Source organism: Schistocerca nitens, chromosome 1, assembly GCF_023898315.1.
Source record: "Schistocerca nitens isolate TAMUIC-IGC-003100 chromosome 1, iqSchNite1.1, whole genome shotgun sequence".
Taxonomy (NCBI): Eukaryota; Metazoa; Arthropoda; class Insecta; order Orthoptera; family Acrididae; genus Schistocerca; species Schistocerca nitens.
This window is the reverse complement of record NC_064614.1, coordinates 313,646,507-313,665,882: the sequence shown is the minus strand read 5'-3', so window position 1 is coordinate 313,665,882 and position 19,376 is coordinate 313,646,507. Positions and strand designations below refer to the sequence as shown.

At 45.5% G+C, this 19,376-nt stretch overlaps 1 protein-coding gene across 2 annotated transcripts in view; it reads left to right on the top strand.

Moving 5' to 3' along the window:
- Positions 1 to 19,376, top strand: part of LOC126235550 (discoidin domain-containing receptor 2-like) — a 782,972-nt gene that overhangs the window by 673,159 nt on the left and 90,437 nt on the right. For both annotated transcript variants that reach the window (XM_049944278.1, XM_049944270.1), the window contains 3 exons: positions 4,460 to 4,599; positions 9,285 to 9,495; positions 17,657 to 18,039. In XM_049944278.1, the coding sequence (XP_049800235.1) occupies positions 4,460 to 4,599; positions 9,285 to 9,495; positions 17,657 to 18,039 (734 nt within the window). The remainder of the gene's footprint in view (positions 1 to 4,459; positions 4,600 to 9,284; positions 9,496 to 17,656; positions 18,040 to 19,376) is intronic.

The following is a 19,376-nucleotide window of genomic DNA, read 5'->3' as shown; positions in this document are numbered from 1 at the left end:
TCCATCCTGAACCGCGGCTTTATCATGCCGACGAACTCCTTGCTGTGGTGGAGACCCACAGGTTTTTGGGTGTAGTTTTTGATGCCCGGCTGACTTGGCTGCCTCATATTCGGCAGCTTAAACAGGCGTGTAGGCGGCATCTACATGCTCTGAGATGCTTGAGCCGCACCCGCTGGGGCGCCGACCGATCTACCCTGTTACGGCTCTACCAGGCGTTAATCCAGTCTCGTCTGAATTATGGGAGCCTGGCTTATGGCTCAGCATCCACATCTGCGCTGCGGGTACTGGACCCAATCCTACAAAGCGGAATACGCCTTGCCACTGGTGCTTTCCGGACCAGCCCAGTGGACAGCATACTTGCGGCGGCAGGTGTCCCTCCATTGCGGTCCAGGCGCCAAAATTTACTGGCCGCTTATGCTGCCCATGTTTTTAGCTTGCCCGGGCATCCAAACTATCGTCTCCTGTTCCCGCGATCGGTCGTCAATCTGCCAGAACGTCGGCCCCGGTCAGGTTGTACGATCGCGGTCCGCGTCAAAGAGCTTCTCTCCGGGCTTAGGATTTTCACTGTTCCACCTCCTTTTCGGGCCACCTTGCGTACACCCCCATGGTGTGTTACTCGCCCTTGCCTTCGGCCGCCGTTTTTATACCATCCTGGCCACGTATCAGGGCTCTGGCATTGTTTACACTGACGGCTCGATGGTTGCTGGTCGTGTCGGTTATGCGCTAACTCTAGGAGACCATTACGAACAACGATCCTTGCCGGCTGGCTGCAGAGTTTACACTGCTGAGCTGGTCGCCATCTTTCGTACCCTAGAGTATATCCGCTCCTGCTCAGGTGAGTCCTTCGTGATCTTTAGCGATTCCCTGAGCGGTTACGAGCTCTCGACCAGTGGTTCCCTCGTTATCGTCTGGTGATGGCTATCCAGGAGTCCCTGCATACTCTTGCCCGTTGCGGCCGCTCTGTGGTCTTTGTGTGGACCCCCGGTCATGTCGGTATCCCGGGCAATGAATATGTTGACCGCCTGGCGAAAGAGGCCATCAGTAAACCATCTATGAACATTGGCCTCCCAGAGACTGATTTGCGAGCAGTCCTCCGCCGAAAAGTTGTTGCGCTTTGGGACGCTGAATGGCGCGATCGGATCACGCCCAATAAACTCCGTGCCATTAAGGAGACGACGTCTGTGTGGCGGTCATCCATGCGAGCCAACCGCAGGGACTCAGTCGTCCTTTGTCGGCTCCGCATTGGCCACTCCCGGCTGACACACAGTTACTTATTGCGTCGGGAGGACCCTCCTCTGTGTCGCTGCGGGGCGGCTCTGACAGTGGGCCACATTTTGTTGGCCTGCCCCCTTTTAGTTGTGGTCAGCCAGACATTTGCGCTGCCTGATACGCTCCCTGCCCTTTTAAATGATGACCCTGCTATGGCTGGCTTAGTTTTACGTTTTATTCGGGCAGGGGTTTTTTATCATTTAATATGAGTGTTTGTGTTTTATTTTATTGTTTTGTGTTGATTCTGGCCTTTTGCCTCCGGTTTTAAACTGAGTTTTTAATGTGTTCTCGGTGGTTGGCTTTTCCTTTTTTATTCTATGGTCGGCCAACCACCGCCACACTCCGTGTGATTTTAATTTGTTCTGTCTGTTCTTTGTCTGAGTTTTTCTTGTCCTGTGTTGTCTGTTGTCCCTATTATCAGTTTTTTTACTCTGTGTGGTAGTTTTTAAGTTTTGGAACAAGGGACCGATGACCGTTGCAGTCTGGTCCCTTTAATCCCACAAACCAACCAACTAACATATGCTGTTTTTTTAATATCTTTTTTTGTCTACTTGCGATTCTGTTTCAGTTATTAAAGCGTTTGCTGTTGACCTTATTGATTTTATTTTTAATTTGTCTTGTTTGAGGTAAACCATCTCGGTGAAGGTTTCTGAAGTAGTAAAGCAGTTACTTCCACGACAGCAGTGTAGCATCGCCATCATGCCGCAGCAGCACACCCATCTGCCAGCGAATTACAGCGCGTGGCCACCCTGTAACTCCCACTACGCATCGAAACAGCACTCACTGGTGTATTCACTTAGATGTCGTACCATTGTCATAGCACGCCTTTGGTTCTTGGTCTCAGATTTTCTGTTTCAAGGTGACTCATTGGGCTTGTTTGTTTATAGTACCGCCTCCACTTGTCCGTTTCCTCGTTGTTTGTCTATCTGTCCGCCCTCGACGATCCGCTGTTGACAAGCCCGGACCGCTCGGTCCACTCTCAGTGGGAATGATTCGTTCTCTACGTTCTGTCGAATACCGGGCAAAATAAATAGCGTTTGTAGCTGTCTACCGGCAAAACCTGTTTGTTTTAATCGCTGTTGTACCGCCAGGGAAAGGCTTTTAGTGACTATTGGAGTTTGAGGCAGAGATAGAAAATCCTCTTTCTTCTGAAATCTCGGTGGGAGCTGTGTAGGTTAGTTTCTAACACTTATTACTTACAGCTCTCGTCCAGATGGAGAGACGTAGACAGTAACGCGGGGCTAAGTGAGGAACGGAGGGATATGAGTAAATTGCTGTTCACATTGTCGGAAATGACAATAGGGACTTGGCCTTGGGGATACCAGTCGCTACATAATATCTGACAGTACAACTACCATAGTGGCAAGCTGCTTCGTCCTTGTATTTCAAGGAAAAAGTGTGTTCCCTCTAGGTGAGTAAACTGAGACAACCAGTACTTCCATTACGTATGTTTTGGTTAGATTACATGAAATGAAATTTCTTATATACGAACCGCACAGTTTGTACACCTTTATAAATGGAATTCTTTAACTACAGGTTATAGTTTTATGTGAGCAACAGGCACAACAATGTTGACTGTAAGCAGCTTCATTTGTGTCTGCTTATATGTGAACAGTTTTTTGTAGTTCGGTCATGCATGAGTGAAGAAGTGCAACAGCGCCCTATTTATATGGGAACGTAAGGAACGGCGTAACCGTAAGTGCTGAAAGCTTTCAATTCGCTGTGCCTTATGGACCACTACGATGCTGCCTGCTTCACCATTGGTATTCGCAAGGCAACCATCAGTTATACAGAAAATCTGAAGTTTCAACATTATTTTAACAAGGACGATAAAGTATCTGAGTCAGACTAGTCCTAGGAATTTATGGGGTGACAGATGGAGTTTTCTTTAGCAATGCCTACTTAATTATCTTTGTTGACAAGGAAGTGTTGGAATCAGTATTGCTCAGGTTGTTGAACAAACACGAGAGAATATTCAGCTTTGATGAGATTAGTCTTGCTCTCAACAAACATCGTCGTGTCATTTCACTAAAGGACAAAACTTGCCTGGTGCAATGCTGAAGTGATGCTCAGTCGTCCATTCATTGTACGGAAAGGAGTCAAGACTAAAACTAGCATCTGTAATCGAATGTCGACAAAATCCACTGTCAATTCAACAGAATCAGGCTACCTTAGAGATGAAGCCTTTTGTACATGGGTAAATCATTTTTCGAAAGTCAAGCCAGGGAAACCTATAGTGCTCTTGATGGACGCCTTCATTAACCACACAATAGAGGTAAGTTTTCTAGAATGCTACGTGGATGATGACATTGTGGCTTTACGCCTCCCTTCTCATAAAATACATGCATTTCACCATTTGGACTAGGAATTTTTCAAGCCTCTGGACATCTTCTGTTTGCAAGCGTGCAGACAATCGGTCTTTAACAACTCACATCACATGTTAATGACAAAGCTTTTTGCTTCTGTCTTGAAAGAAACCAGAGGAAAATCATCTACAGTCGCAAATACAGCGGGAGGTATTACTGGTACGGGAATTTTACCGAAGAAATGTTAATTTCTGAAACAGAATAGGGAACATTCAATGGCGAACATCAGCAGCCGGTTATGGATGGTGAAAACTGCAACAGAAAGCGTATTGTCCACTAACCTGATCAGAGCACTGAGCACTGGGGTGGCATTAAGAGGCAGGTGGAAGAAACATTGTCAGCTTTCCAAAGAAAAATACGATACGTCAACTTCAGGAAATGACCGTTTCTTCTAAGCATTTTCAAGACGAAGACAGCTCTGAACGAACGAATTTGCAGTTGATTTTGTGCCGGGATTCAGTTCGCAATATGCAGCACATATTACCCTGAGCACAGTGTCCGAGAAAAAGAAATCGTTTCTGGTAAGTGTGCTTAGCACCTAATCCTACGCAAGCAGGATGTCTTCTTGCTCTCTTTACCCTATAAATTGGATGTGACATGAGTGAAACACTAAAACCACAGATTTTAATTTTATGTGTATTTTCTGCATATCTATAATTATTTTCTTTCATTTTGCATATAGATGAAATCGTTGATGTACAATATAGTTTTCCAAAAAGGTATTATCTGCTATTTCTATTTAAATGCGTCTTAAAATCGAAATAAGTCACTTAACCCCAAGTGACCCTACAACTCCTTCATTTTTTTTTTTTTTTCTGCTGCAGAACACGAGTGGGTGGGCTGGCGCAACGACACGCCCGGCATGGAGGGCAGTCCCGTGGAGATGCTGTTTGAGTTCGACCACGTGAGAAACTTCTCGGCGGTGCACCTACACGCCAACAACCAGTTCAGCAAGGAAGTGCAGGTGAGGAGGAAGAGAGGCGACTCATAAGCGGATCGCGCCTACTCGTCATCGATTTCCTCAAAATTTACGGTATATACAGGACTTAGCCAGACACGAAATTGACGGAAGTGGAGGTGGCGCAGCGTTTTGTAGAGAAAAGTGTTTATGGTTAGCGTCGGGCGAGGCAGTGACCGTTTATGATTAGTTTCCAGGCAGCGGTTGGTGAAACGAAAAGAGTACTTAACGGAAATCCGAGAGTTTTGGAATCGAATTCGTACGTGGAAGATTTTAATTTTTTTTCAATTTTTCCATTACTTTATCCCGGATAAACTGAAGTAATGCTCAACATATTGTATTTATTAATATTTTCATGAAAGACATGAAAGGAAAAGGCTAGATAAACTTTGGACGTAGAATTCAAAAAACAGTCTATGAGTACGCGGCATAATGTACGAGAAACAAATTCACCGTTTTACGACGAGGTTTTTCAAGATAAAGAGGGATTTCCATCATGGAGTGTTAAACTCAGTCCCCCCCCCCCCCCCCCCCAAATACAATCCGCTGCTGCAACCTGAGATGTCCGTTCTTATCGTCAGATAAAGAGGTAGATCAAAGAGGGTCAACAACTACTCTTATTTATTAGAGAGAGAAAAAAAAAAAAAGAAATCACATTCCGTGAAGACTACGTAAAAAACCGTTGTACAGCACCAGCTATCCTCCCCATATTTGGCAAAATGCTGCGTTGCGCGTGCTTTGCTGCCAATCTGTGGGACGAGAAAGATCCATTTACGAAAGTAGACCAAATTTGTTTTCGCATAGAAACTTGAAAAGTACACTATAGTTGTAAGAATGTGGTGTTCATAACATGTGTAAGAGGCCGATAAAATTATTACTTTTGCTGTTATTACAAAGAATGTCACTCCAACACACGTAAACGAGCAGTTGTAAAATAATAAAACTTTCTAATTTTATATACGAAGTTCCCTTGTACATCTTAGAGTTCCTTCCTGGAAATTCCTTTTGTCACACTCATTGAGTCATCTTCAGTGGGTGGCCAACGCCGCTAATGTGTGGCAGTGATGTTTCTGCCCAACTGCGGCTGCACGTACGAACGGAAGAGAGCCGAGTGTTAATCCTGTTGTTTTACCTCTGGCACTGAAGCAAAAACATAAGACATAACTGGCGAATATACGCTAGTAAGCCTGTTTAGAAGTATTCCATGCGTACTGGATCAATTATAGAACTCCCTAGCGCTTTTGACGCTAATGGCATATGTAGCTAAAAGCAACGAATGTGAAAGATATTTTTGCAGCTACATATTTCTGCTTTGAAGCTTGTTCAGGAGACAAATCACAGAACTGAAAAGAACAGAGACTATAAATTTGGGTGCTTTAAGATTTGTTTTCCATTTCAAGCGAAAGAAGATAAACATCATTACACATTATGTCAAATATTAATGTCTTAAATTAGACATGCGATTACGCACTTACATGCAGTAGGAAACAGACCATCAGAACTGGGTGACTCTGCAGGTTGTGTTCACATGCCTTCGGTAAGTCTAAACTAGATGACATGAACGACCTCAGGGTAAAGGCAGTCGTTAATTATCAAAAATCGTTACATTTGAATAACTGAACATTGCTACAATCAAAGTATTATAATACGCGGCAAGTCTGAAAGGTAGGAGACGAGGTACTGCGGAAGTAGAGCGGTGAGGATGGCTTGTGAGCCGTGCTTCGTTAGCTCAATCCGTAGAACACTTGCCTGAGATGAACAACGGTCCCTGATTGGAGTCTGGGACCAGTACACAGTTTTAATCTCACAGGAACTTTCGCATCGGCGCACACTCCACTGTAGAGTGCCTTTCCTTTCCTGAAGCCAAACTATTCATCATCTAACAGATTCTGAATTTCAGAATGAGAACTGGAACAGAAGAGAATCTAAGCGTGTGAGATGTGATGCTATAGAGGAAAGTCGAAAATCAGTTGGACTGATGAGATAAGGAATGATGACGTTCTCCGCAGAATATGCGAAGGACGGTGCATATGGTAAACACCGATTAAAAGAAGGGACTGGTTTATAGGACATCGCCGCGCGGAATTAGCCGAGCGGTCTGAGGCGCTACAGTCATGAACTGTGCAGCTGGTCCCTGCGGAGGTTCGAGTCCTCCCTCGGGCATGGGTGTGTGTGTGTGTGTGTTTGTCTTCAGGGTAATTTAGGTAAAATGGTGTGTAAGCTTAGGGACTGATGACCTTAGCAGTTAAGTCCCTTAAGATTTCACACACATTTTTATAGGACATCAGTGATTAGCTTCCATGTTACTAGACGGAGCTGTAGAGGGTAAAAGATGTAGGAAGGCAAACGTTTGAATAGATACAGCAAATAGTTGAGGACGTTGGGTGAAAAGGCTTTTCACGAATAAAGATGTTAGTGCAAGGGAGGAATTCGTGGCGGGCCACATCAAACCAGTCTGAAGACTGGTGACTGAAAAGGAGAGAGAGAGTGAGAGAGGGAAAGAGAGAGGGCCAGCAGAGCAGGTCATCGGTTTGGCCAGGCTACAGAGCAGCCTCCACCATGTGTCGATCTCCTCCATGGGGATCATTGAAGCTCTCTCTCGTTGTAACTGTCATCCCTGCAGTGGGCTTACTAACCACCACTTATGCTCCACTGATATTTCCTCGTGACCGTGTGGCAGAGGGTTCGCCATCTCCTCCTGGACCTAGGTACGAACTGAGGGCTTTCCAGACATGAGCCATTGGGGTCTACCGACGCTAGGCGACGCTCTCCAGCCACGCAGATTGTCTCGAATGTGAGACAGCTGCTAGGAAGGCCGCAGTGCAGTCACATTAAAAGAGAAACGCTGATACCGGCGTGCCTAAGCCAGGTTCCCGTCATAGGGTTCATTGCCGGGCGATTGATACCGCAACCCGAAAACTCGCCAGCATCCGCTGACCGAGAAATTGTCATACAAGCAGCTTTGCAACTGCAATTCCGCAGCCGGTGCAATAACTGTCTTTTCAAGCAATTTTGACGTGGTTCCGGGGGCCGCGTATGTGACTTCGACTGGGAAAAGTCCTGCCCAGACGTGTATAAGCGCTGGCCCCCGGCCAGGCTGAACATGCCGAGAAATCCGGGCTTTGAATCGGCGTCCGCTGTGTGTTGGCTGTCATCGCGGACCCGCTAGTATTCTTCCTGTTGCAGGCTGCCGCTGCCAAGGGTACAACCGGTGCCCTCCTAGTCACTGAGCTGCAAGCGCATGCCAACCCCTGTCAGTCGCCTCAGCTGGACGGGACACGGTCACCGAACCACCACCCTAACAGTAACATACTCCAGCCACATCTGTTGCAGTACCACCAAGATGCTCCCACCATGCAAGGCCTTTGCATTACTAGGGTAGCGGGTACCGCCAACTTTATCATCCCGCCTCTCCCCATCGTGGACCGCGAGATCGATACTTGACCTTGCCCGTTGGACATGGACGCCGTGGACCGATGCTGTGCTGCACTACCAGTGAAAACCGAGAATATGTGACTCCTATTGCTGCTTGGAGTGGTAAAGAGTCATCACGAGAGCTGTTTTACTGCAGCCTTCCTTACCCCTGACCTTTCCACTCCATCGAACCCATAAAGCCGAGATCGAAGAGCTGTAGCGTTGCCGGCCGGTGTGGCCGAGCGGTTCTAGGCTCTTCAGTCTGAAACCGCGCGACCGCTACGATCGCAGGTACGCATCCTGCCTCGGGCATGGATGTGTGTGATGTCCTTAGGTTAGTTAGGTTTACCTAGTTCTAAGTTCTAGGGGACTGATGATCCCAGAAGTTAAGTCCCATAGTGCTCAGAGCCATTTGAACCATTTATTTCCAAATTCATATTAATTGGTTCAAATGGCTCTGAGCACTATGGGACTTAACATCTGAGGTCATCAGTCCCCTAGAACTTAGAACTACTTAAACCTAACTAACCTAAGGACATCACACACATCCATGCCCGAGGCAGGATTCGAACCTGCGACCGTAGCGGTCACACGGTTCGACTGTAGCGCCTAGAACCGCAAGGCCACTCCGGCCGGCTCATCTTAATTAATTCGTTTTTTATGTACAGGTACTGTTGAATTATATTGTACAAATTCATACCTTTCTTTTTTTTCCTTACTTTTCGTAACGCAATAATAAAGTAATAACCACGCGCGGTAGCGGCGCCGTCTGAGGCGCCTTGCCACGTTTCGCGCTGCTCCTCCTGTTGGAAGTTCGAGACCTTCCTCGGGCATGGATGTGTGTGTTGCCCTTAGCGTAAGTTATTTTAAGTTAGATTAAGTAGTGTGTAAGCCCAGGGACCGATGAACTCAGCAGTTTTGTCCCATAGGAACAAATTTGAATTTTGAAAAGATAATAATGTACTGAATCTGTTTTGTGACCTGCTTCAGTTTAGCACGATGAGAGGTTTTCAGAAAGCAAAAATATTGTAATAATGACCACGGCGTTAAAATTTGAAAAATTCGGGACTGTTCGGAAGAGGACTGACTGTCAGCCTTTCGGCGTACTATCCGTGAATGAAATAAGAAGGGGCGAAGAAGTACCTTCGACCATACACCGTGCCGTTGCTTACAAAGCAGGGATGTAAATGTGTACGAAAACACTAGAAATGAAATGAGAATAGTATGTTTCCTGTTGGTTCGTGGATCATACGACTCCATGTTTACGATCTTTTCAGGTATTCTCGCACGCGAAAGCGTTCGTGAGCGTGTCCGAACAACAGCATGTGTCAACGGAGCCGGTGGCCTTCTCGTACGTGGCTGACCTGCTCATGGAGCACCCGCGTGACGTCACGGTCAAGCTGCACCATCGCGTCGGTCGTTTCCTGCGTCTGCAGCTCTACTTTGCCGCCTCGTGGATTCTCCTCAGCGAGATCTCTTTCGATTCGGGTAAGTTAATTTATGAATAATTACCTCTCTTGTAACATAATAGGACATTCTACTATCTTTGTCCCTTATAATGTGCCATAGTGTAACACCATACATTAAAAATCGTGTGCGAAGCTGAACGGCACCCAGTGGCATTCCCGAAACATGCACTGATAACTCTTAAGTGGAGTCGTCAACCCAGCCAGGACTAAAAAAAACCATCAACTGTTTTGCTCCCGTCGGAGGTTTGAGTCCTCCCTCGGGCATGGGTGTGTGTGTTGTCTTAGCGTAAGTTTATTTAAATTAGATTAAGCAGTGTATAAGCTTAGGGACCGATGACCTCAGCGGTTTGGTCCCATAGGACAAACCACAAATTTTACATCAACTGTTTTTACTTTTCTTTATCCCCCTTTTCTGTTTAAGCCGCACCGTTTCTATCCGCATTTCGTCGATCTGCGGAAGCATAAAAGGCGCACCTATCATCCAACTCACAGACAGAGCTCCTTCTACTAAAACTGTTCGCTTTAGTACGATGAAAAATAAGGATTTCAAGTTATGTTTGAAATCTATTCCAAGATACCAATTATTAACGTAAGATACTATTTTAAAACACTGTTTTACGTAGTGAAAGGTAAAACAGAGACGATGTGCTCTATATTTAGGAGGCCCTGAATCTTGACATTTTCATAGAGTAATGAATACTTAGTGATATTTCGAGAATGCATTCGTGGTTCGTTTATTACCAATCACTACGTTACTTTTTCACACCTGCAAGACATAATCAGTTGAGCAGTCGAAGATTAAGATCAGGTTACCACCTCGCAAGATTTAGTATCGCGGCATGTACGTTTCCAGCATATCTCGTAATTGTATTTGCAAGGCGACCGCTTCGCATTTACGGCCATGATGAATGCGCGAGGACGCACACAGTGCGCTAACAGCCTGTGCTAGGTAGATATCTGATGTCAGTCTTCGGCAACTTCCCTGAAGATGTTTGACCGTTGCGCAGATGAAATAACGTATTTGATAGGAAACGACGACCGGCAGCACTTCCGGAACATCATCGGGAACATCAAATCTTATACCTCACCTTTATAAATTCCACAGTGGCAATGATATGGAGAGTATTATATCTTATACAATCGCGTAAAACACGGGCATGATACACTGAAGTGCCAAAGAAACTCGTATAGGCACGCGTATTCAATTACAGAGATACGTGAATAGGCAGGATACGGCGCTGCCGTCGGTAACACCTACATAAGACAACAAGTGTCTGGCGCAGTTTTTAGATCGGTAACAGCTGCTACAATGGCAGGTTATCAAGATTTAAGTGAATTTGAAAGTGGTGTTATAGTCGGCGAACAAGCGGTGGAACACAGCATCTCCGAGGTAGTGATGATTTTCAAATACAACCAAATGAGGGGTGTACCGTGAATGTCAGGAATCCAGTAAAACATCAAATCTCCGACATCGATGAGGCCGGAAAATGATCCTACAAGGACGGGACCGACGACGACTGAAGATAATCATTCAACATGAGGGGAGTACAACCCTTCCGCAAATTGCTGCAGATTTCAAAAAGTTCAAATGTGTGTGAAATCTTATGTGACTTAACTGCTAAGGTCATCAGTCCGTAAGCTTACACAGTACTTAACCTAAATTATCCTAAGGATGCCCGAGGGGGGACTCGAACCTCCGCCGGGATCAGCCGCTGCAGATTTCAGTACTGGGCCTCAACAAGTGTCAGCGTGCCAACTATTCAACGAAACATCATCGATATGGGCTTTTGGAGCCGAAGGCCCACTCCTGTACCCTTGATGACTGCAAGACACAAAGCTTTCCGCCTCTCCTAAGCCCCTCAACACCTACATTGGACTGTTCATGAGTGGAAACATGTTGCTTTGTCGGTCGAGTCTCGTTTCAAATTGCATTAACCGGATGGACTTGTACGGGTGTGGAGAGAAACTCATGAATCCATGGACCCTGCATGTCAGCAAGGGACTGTTCAAGCTGGTGGAGGCTCTGTAATAGTGTGGGGCGTGTGAAGTGGGATTGATATGGGACCCTTGATACGTTCAGATACGACTTTGACAGGTTAGACGTACGTAAGCATCCTGTTTGATCGCCAGCATCCATTCATGTCCCTTGTGCTTTTTGACGGGCAATTCCAGCAGAACAATGTGACACCCCTCACGTCCAGAATTGCTACAGAGTGGCTCCAAGAACACTCTTCTGATTTTAAACAGTTCCGCTGGCAACCAGACTCCCCAGACATGAGCATTATTGAGCATGTCTTAGGATGCTTGCAGCGTGCTGTTCAGGAGAGTCTCCATCCCCTCGTAGGAATTTATGGACAGCTCTATAGGATTCATGGTGTCAGTTCCTTCCAGCACTATTTCAGACATTAGTCGAGTCCATGCCACGTCGTGTTGCGGCACTTGTGCGTGCTCGCGGGGGCCCTGACGATATTAGGTAGGTGTACCAGTTTCTTTAGCTCTTCAGTGTAATTCAACAGTTTTCACGGCTTACTGGCTATAAACTGTCAGATATTGCAACACTGCAGATTCGTTTTAGTTAGTAATGTGAGTGAGCAATGCCGGTCGGTAATACGTATGGACCACTTACTTCATGGAAAACCATCATCGGTCTGATAAATCGTAATCAGTTATTGGCGTTTTACTTTTACTCACGAAACACCTTCATCTACAGAAAAAGAAAAGTAGCCCACTACGCTTCTACGACAAGCAACTGACATAACTTGGCATTTCGTAAATGCTGCTTACAAACATAAGAAGATTAAGGTTTGTAATCCCGTCGAGAAGAAATGTTCGGCAGGTGAAGGAAATAGGCTGTATCCTTTCCAAAGCCACCATCTGACCGTTTTATAAATGTGAGTCCGTAGTCTGACCGTTGTGCAGTCTCACTCAGTCTTCCAAACGCTCTTAAAAAAGAAAGAAAAGGAACCCAAATCAGTAGGTGTGATGACCATGTACAACAAAACGAATGATTACAATTTCAGAAAAATTGGATGATTTATTCAAGAGAAACAGCTTCACAAACTGAGCAACTCCACAAAACGTTGCGAAACCCCCGGTCCTTATGCAAGCAGTTATTCGGCGTAGCATTGACTGATAGTGTTGTTGGACGTCCTCCTGTGAGATATCGTGCCAAATTCTGTCCAATTGATACGTTACGTCGTCAAGATCACGAGATGGCCATGCGGATACTGCTTCAAACGTTTCCAATACGGGAGAGATCCAGCGCCTTGCTGGCGAAGGTAGAGTTTGGCAAGCAGGAGGACAAGCTGAAACTCTCGCCGTGTGCAGGCAGACATTACCTTGCTTAAATGCAAGCCCAGAAGGGCAATAAAGCAGGGCGTAGAATATCATCGGCTTACCGCTGTGCTGTGAAGGTGCCGCGAACGACATTCAAAGGGGTTCTGCTTAAAAAGAAATGGCACACCTGACCACCATTCCTGGTTGGTATCCCATTGCTGTCCGGGGCGTCTCCAGACACGTCTTTGACCTGGAATACCAAAAATCGTTCAAATGGCTCGGAGCACTATGGGACTTAACTTCTGAGATCATCAGTCCCCTAGAACTTAGAACTACTTAAACCTAACTAGCCTAAGGACATCACACACATCCATGCCCGAGACAGGATTCGAACCTGCGACCGTAGCGGTCGCGCGATTCCGGACTGTAGCGCCTAGAACCGCTCGGCCACTCCGGCCGGCTGACCTGGAATATCACTGACTAAAGTACAGCTGGCTTCAGTTATGAGTCACGCTTTGAACTGAGCCCCGAAGACAAGCGGAGACGTGTCTGGAGAAGACCCGGACAGCTGTGGGATGTCAAACCGACTGTTACCCGCCATACCGCCCGACGACTGTGAGCGACGATCTTAGATGTCATTTATTCTAATTGCAGGACCTCTTTGGATGTCAATCGCAGCACCCATACAGCACATGGGTATGTCGACGATATTGTACACTCCATTTTGTTGCCCTTCACGGCAAGCCACTCTGGGCTTATGTTTCAGCAAGACTATGCCCCCCCCCCCCCGCCCCACAGGGTGAGAGTGTCTACTGTTTGTCTTCAAAGATTCCAAACCCTACTTTGGCCAGCAAGGGCACCTGATCTCTCTGCAATTGAGAGCATTTGGGGCATTATGGGCAGAGCCCTGCCACCTTATTGGGATTCTGACGATCTAAAGGGCCAATTGGACAGAATTTCAAGAGGACATCCAATAACTCTGTCAACAGTGCTAAGCCGAATAACTATTCCATAAGGGCCAGAGGAGCAACGTGTTGTTTACTTGACCACTTTGTGAAGCTTTGTCTCTTGAATAAGTTATGCAATTTTTCTGATATTATAATAATTTGTTTGTCAGTACATGTACATCACATCCACCAATATCCGTCCCATTCGGATAATTCCTTCGTGGTGCGTCGTTTTCCTTTGTCTTAGAGTGTAGTGCATGATCTTAAAAATGGCGTTTTAAGGGAGGTGTATATTTGAATTGCAGAGGTAGCATCATAATTAACAGGGAAGACTGACGCGACAAGTATGCCATAATTAAATGATGACGTTGCATTAACCATGAGTCTGCAAACAAGCGGACTGCGAGATACTTGCGTAGATGTAGTTGTGAACGGTCATTGGTGTCATTGTGAAACATTGTGACACAGTAAAAATGTATGAGAGATTTAAGCTTCTCCATTAAGTCTTCATCCAATTTGAGTAGACTTTCCCCCGTGGCCTGCTTTAGCTAGAAGTACTATGATACTTCAGAAACTTATATTTTACAATTTATTGTGCACATATCAATACTGTTGTCGACTCGACAGTGAGTTACGAACCCAATAATGCCCGGAACATCTCATAAAGCTTGAGAAGACAATAACATTTGTGCCAACTAGGAAACTACTTTGTACTGAAGCCAGTGGCGGCTCGGAATCATACATCTGAAATTATTCTGCAAAGAGCTCGTTAGGTATCCATCTATGCCCATGTTTTTGCTTCTATTACATATTCTATTATCTTTTCTATTAGAAAAAGGAAAATAGATAAAAATTTGATACAGCCTGTACTCTCATTACTTATCTACATGATCACCACCCAAATTCAAACTTCTGTGGTACGAGCTTTTATATCTCTTGATCGAAGAATGGTTCCACCTGCTGCGTCAGCCAGTCTCTGACAGCATCCTTGAGGAAGAATGTCGAAAGTTAATTCTTCGCAGTATAGGGCCGCACATTGTCAAGAAAAAGTAATTATCCCGTGCCGTTTCTTTTGGATTAACCTGAGTTTCTCACGATAAATCTTTCATCTTAAAATTCTCTCACAATTTACTCTCATGGAAATGATGGAAAAATTTCTTTGTGTTCCAAAAAAACTGTAACTACTATTTTAACAGAAACTTATTGAGTTTTCGGGACTTATTGACAGAATGAGTGTGTGGCCACTGGCCTGACTGTTCTTTAGTTACAGAATTCACAAATTGTACTCATGTATCGTCCGCAGTATGGTTCTGTTCATAAGTTCCTCTTCCTCTCTGTGGTACCGCTGAAGGAATGACAGGGCACACTTTCAGCGTTGTGAACATCAGTTAGATATTTTAGCACCCAAACTGCAAAAATTTATGGTGACCTAACCTCTCTAAGATAGAGTTAACGAGGACTGTCCTTCAAATCCGAGGCACATCTTCAGAAACTTGAGAAATGTAAGCAGATGTCTCGCACGTACATGTTCATCGGTCACATCTGAATGTCTTCGTCACCACTTTCATCACGCACATTTATGCAGGTAGTCATGAATTTTCAGCGCCATTTCTTCATAACTCCATCGCCCTACGCAAGACACGGCGACATTAATTTCTCCTGCTTGTAGAAAGTCAAATGCAGAACTTATCGCACAACTGGCAGAAGACGCAGTAACATTTGAATTTCAGTCGCTCGCTGTTAACACACTGATGAACGCAATAGAGATGTAACTGATGCAGCGTAACTTTCGAAGTTTATTTTTCCAACCCCTCAAGCGCCTTAAGGCTACAAGCATTTGTTTTTAATAATCAGTCGGACCTTAATTTATGGAAGTTCGTGTCGGTATTTATTTATTTAGCGTATGGCGCTACACACATGGTTTACACTTCTTACATTATGGAATTATATGATAAAATACACTATAAAATACATAATTGAAGGATACAAATTTAGATAAAATATAATACATAAACACAATAAAAAGTATCATCACAGCAGATATTTTGCGTTACACAAGTCTTCAAATTCTGACGTCCAAATTGGCGATCCATTCTAGGCAGGGCGGTGTGGCGTAGAAGAAGTCAGCCCTACTATCCTTAATTCACAGTCCTGTGCGATGTGCTGTATTGTTTGATTAGGTGCCCCACAGTCACAGCTAGGGCTGGGAAGCTTTCCCCACTTGTGTAGATTGTGTGCACATACTTCATGTTCTATTCGGATTCTGTTTAGGCTTTTCCATAGCTGCCGTGGAAGCTCAAAGCCCTTAGGTTTCTCTCGTGGACAGATATGTTCACGGTTGTCAGGGGAGGCACTATCACTCCACTCTCGTGCCATTTAGTTTCCATGCTGAAGTTGGCAGCTGACAGTTGTTGGGCCAGTCTTAAAGGGGGATTTCTGGAGCGGAGTCGTGTTCTTTCCAAAGTTGGGACATCTTCGTGGATAGGATGTAGGGGATTATTCATTATTTTTGTGTATTCCTTCATCAGAGCTTCCTGTCTTCGCAGGGAGGGTGGAGCTTTATGACTAAGTGTTGGAAGCCAATATAGTAGGGTAGTCTTTATGCATCCAGTTATGGTTCTCTTAGCAGCGTTGAGCTGGGTGTCCACCTTGTTTACATGCTTGCTGCTTAACCACACTGGTGCACAGTACTCGGCTGCGGAGTACACTAAGGCGAGTGCAGAGTTTCGTAGTGTGTCTGCTGCTGCTCCCCAGTGCTGCAGAGCCTCTGAATGAGGCTGTTCCGTGAGCTTATTTTATTGGATACATTTTCCAGGTGTCTTAGAGTGACCCCCAGGTACTTTGGATGTGGCTGATATCGCAGTTGACTGTTATTCATATGAACCTTCAGCTCATATCCCGCCATTCTGTTGTTCAAATGAAAACAGCTGACTTCAGCCTTGGTGGGATTTGGTATTAGCCCCCATTTTATGAAATACTCATGCATTTTGTTTAGGTCAGTTGTGAGGATGTTTTCTGTGTCTTCAAACTGCTTGCTCTGGATAGCTAGGGCCATATCATCAGCATATCTGAACTTCCTTGAGATGGTTTCAGGTAGGTCAGAGATGTAAAGACTAAAGAGCATTGGTGCTAAAACTGATCCTTGAGGCAGTCCATTGTTCAGTTTCCTCTTTTTGCTTATGTCATTACCCTGTATCACCTGGAAATACCTATCCGAAAGGATGTTGTTGATAAGTCTCATTGTCATACGGCATGGGATTACTTTTACCAGTTTGTTTAGAAGTTCTTCCTTCCATACAGTGTCATAGTCAGCTGTTAGGTCTATGAAAGCTACTGCAGTCTTTCTTTGTTTTTGAAAACCTGCTTCAATATATGTCGTTAGACTTAGAACCTGGTCTGTGCAGCTCCTATTGGGTCTGAAACCTGCCTGCTCTGGTGGTATGACTTCTAGGATACGTGGGCCGAGCCTGTTGAGGAGTAGCCGTTCCAGAAGTTTGTAGTAGCAGCTGAGAAGAGCCACAGGGCGATAACTTTTCGGCTTTATCTGATGGTTTGTTTGGTTTCAGCACAGCAATTATTTTAGTAATTTTAAAAGCTTTTGGAAGGCAGCCTGATCGAGTAAAACTTGGTCAGCCATTTCTTCGTTTCCTTCCCACATCGAGTCAGGAATTCAGGGTGCATTCCATCATAACCAGGCGCCTTACCCGTTTTAACATCACTGAGAGCAGCTTCTAGTTCTTCAATTGTGAAGCTCCGTGAGTACTCAGTTTCTTGAGGTTTGTTCGCTGTATGTTTCTGTAATCCCTTTTTACTTTTTGTGTGTGGTGTTTGTCTCGTGGTGCTCTAGATAGTGATACAATTCGACTTGCTATCTGGTCTGGTAGCACTGTATTCCCTGTTAAGTGTGATACGCCCTGTATGTGGTTACACCACTGTGTGCTTTGCTGTCGCCTACAGCCGTGGTAGTAGGCAACTCGTCGCTAGTGGAGGCGCCGTCGGAGGACCCGCCGCAGAGGGACGAGGTGCAGCAGCCCGCGCCGCCGCCGCCGGCCCCGCCCCCGGCGCCAGGCCAGCCTTCGCCGCCCCCGCGGCCGCCCCAGCCGCCCCCCGCCTCCGCCGGCCAACCGCAGCCGCAGCCGGAGGTGGCGTCCCCCGGCTACATCGGGCCCGTCATCAGCTCGCTGTCCACCGTGATCGTGCTGCTGGCCGCCTCCATCCTGCTCATCGTGCTGCGCCACCGCCGCCTCAAGGCCGCAGCCGCCAACGCCTCCCCGCTGCCGCCCCCGCACGGCTCAACCGTCGCTGCCTTCTCTCCCGGAGACAAGGCGGGAGGCATCAAGGTCGGTAGCAGACCTGCACCACTGCTTTCTGGCATGTCCACCACTACAATAAGCACTCCCCTAAGCCGTTGTGTCAGCCCGATTGATTAGTGTGTCCTTGGCAGCAATACAGTAGCCGTAGGCTGCTGAGGGACGATCGATGAAATCTGCTGTTGCTTGTTGAAATATCGGAGGCGTTTGGGGAAACAAGGGAATAATGAAAACATATGTTACTTCATTTCCTTTTGCAGTCTCCTGAGATGTGAAGAATCAGCGGTCAGACTTTGATGCGCTAAAAGTGTTGGATTTGGTATATGTTCTCCTCGTGTGCATCCTTAAATTATTCAGTTGCTTGAAGTATTAGACGTTGATGAGTGACATGCAGACTTTAATGTGAACTTGCGTTTACATGGTTACAATAACATTTTAAGCTACATATGAAATATGAAATGTGTCACAACTTATGTTCATCTGCCAAGGAACGGGTTGTATCATCAACACAATTATCATCATGGATTAGGTTCGAGGACTCTGATCTGGCTTCATATTCTAAGCTCTATCTTTTCGTGGGCCTACTTACACCCCTTGCCTCTTGGGGTTCATGTACCGCGTTGGGCACATATTACAAAGCTTTTTATGATATCTTCCTTGTGGCAGCCTGCTTAGGTGTTTCTTCCATTTCTCTTTACATGTGGAATGTTACAAATATTTTAATCTCATATCTAATATCTTCGTTTCTTTACCTTTTAGTTTACATCCTTTAACTGACGTTAGGAATTTCGTTTCTGACATCGCTATTCGATTTGTGTCTTCCTTGTTTGGCATCCAAGCCCCTGATCTGTGAAGTACGAGCAATGGAACAGCTAGTGCTCTGTAGAATTTCAGTTGCGTTTCTCTAGTTGTCTTTTTGTGTAATGATCTTTCTATTGTTCTTCAGACACTCTGGACTCCTCCTGCTGTCTTACTCATTATATCAAAAGTGTAATTGTTGAAGTAGGTTAATGTAGCAGCAGTCAAAACGACATAGATGTGGAAAGTAAACTGCTTAATATTTCAAATGTAATCGCCATAACTGTTAATATATTTACGGGACTGTTAGACAGTATGGTCAATGCTTTCATAGAAAAATGTTTGCGGTTTCCTTCGGAACCATGATTGTACCCAGGCATGGATTTCTTCGTCCCAGGCAAATCGACGGTCACGAAAGCCGTCCTTCAGGGCTTCAAAAGTATGTGAATCGCATGGGGAAAGATCATGGCTGTATGAACGTTAATGGCTTCCCTATGAAATTTTTGCAGTGTATTCGAAACAATCTTGGCAATATGTGGATCTTCCCACATATTAACACGGTTGTTTCG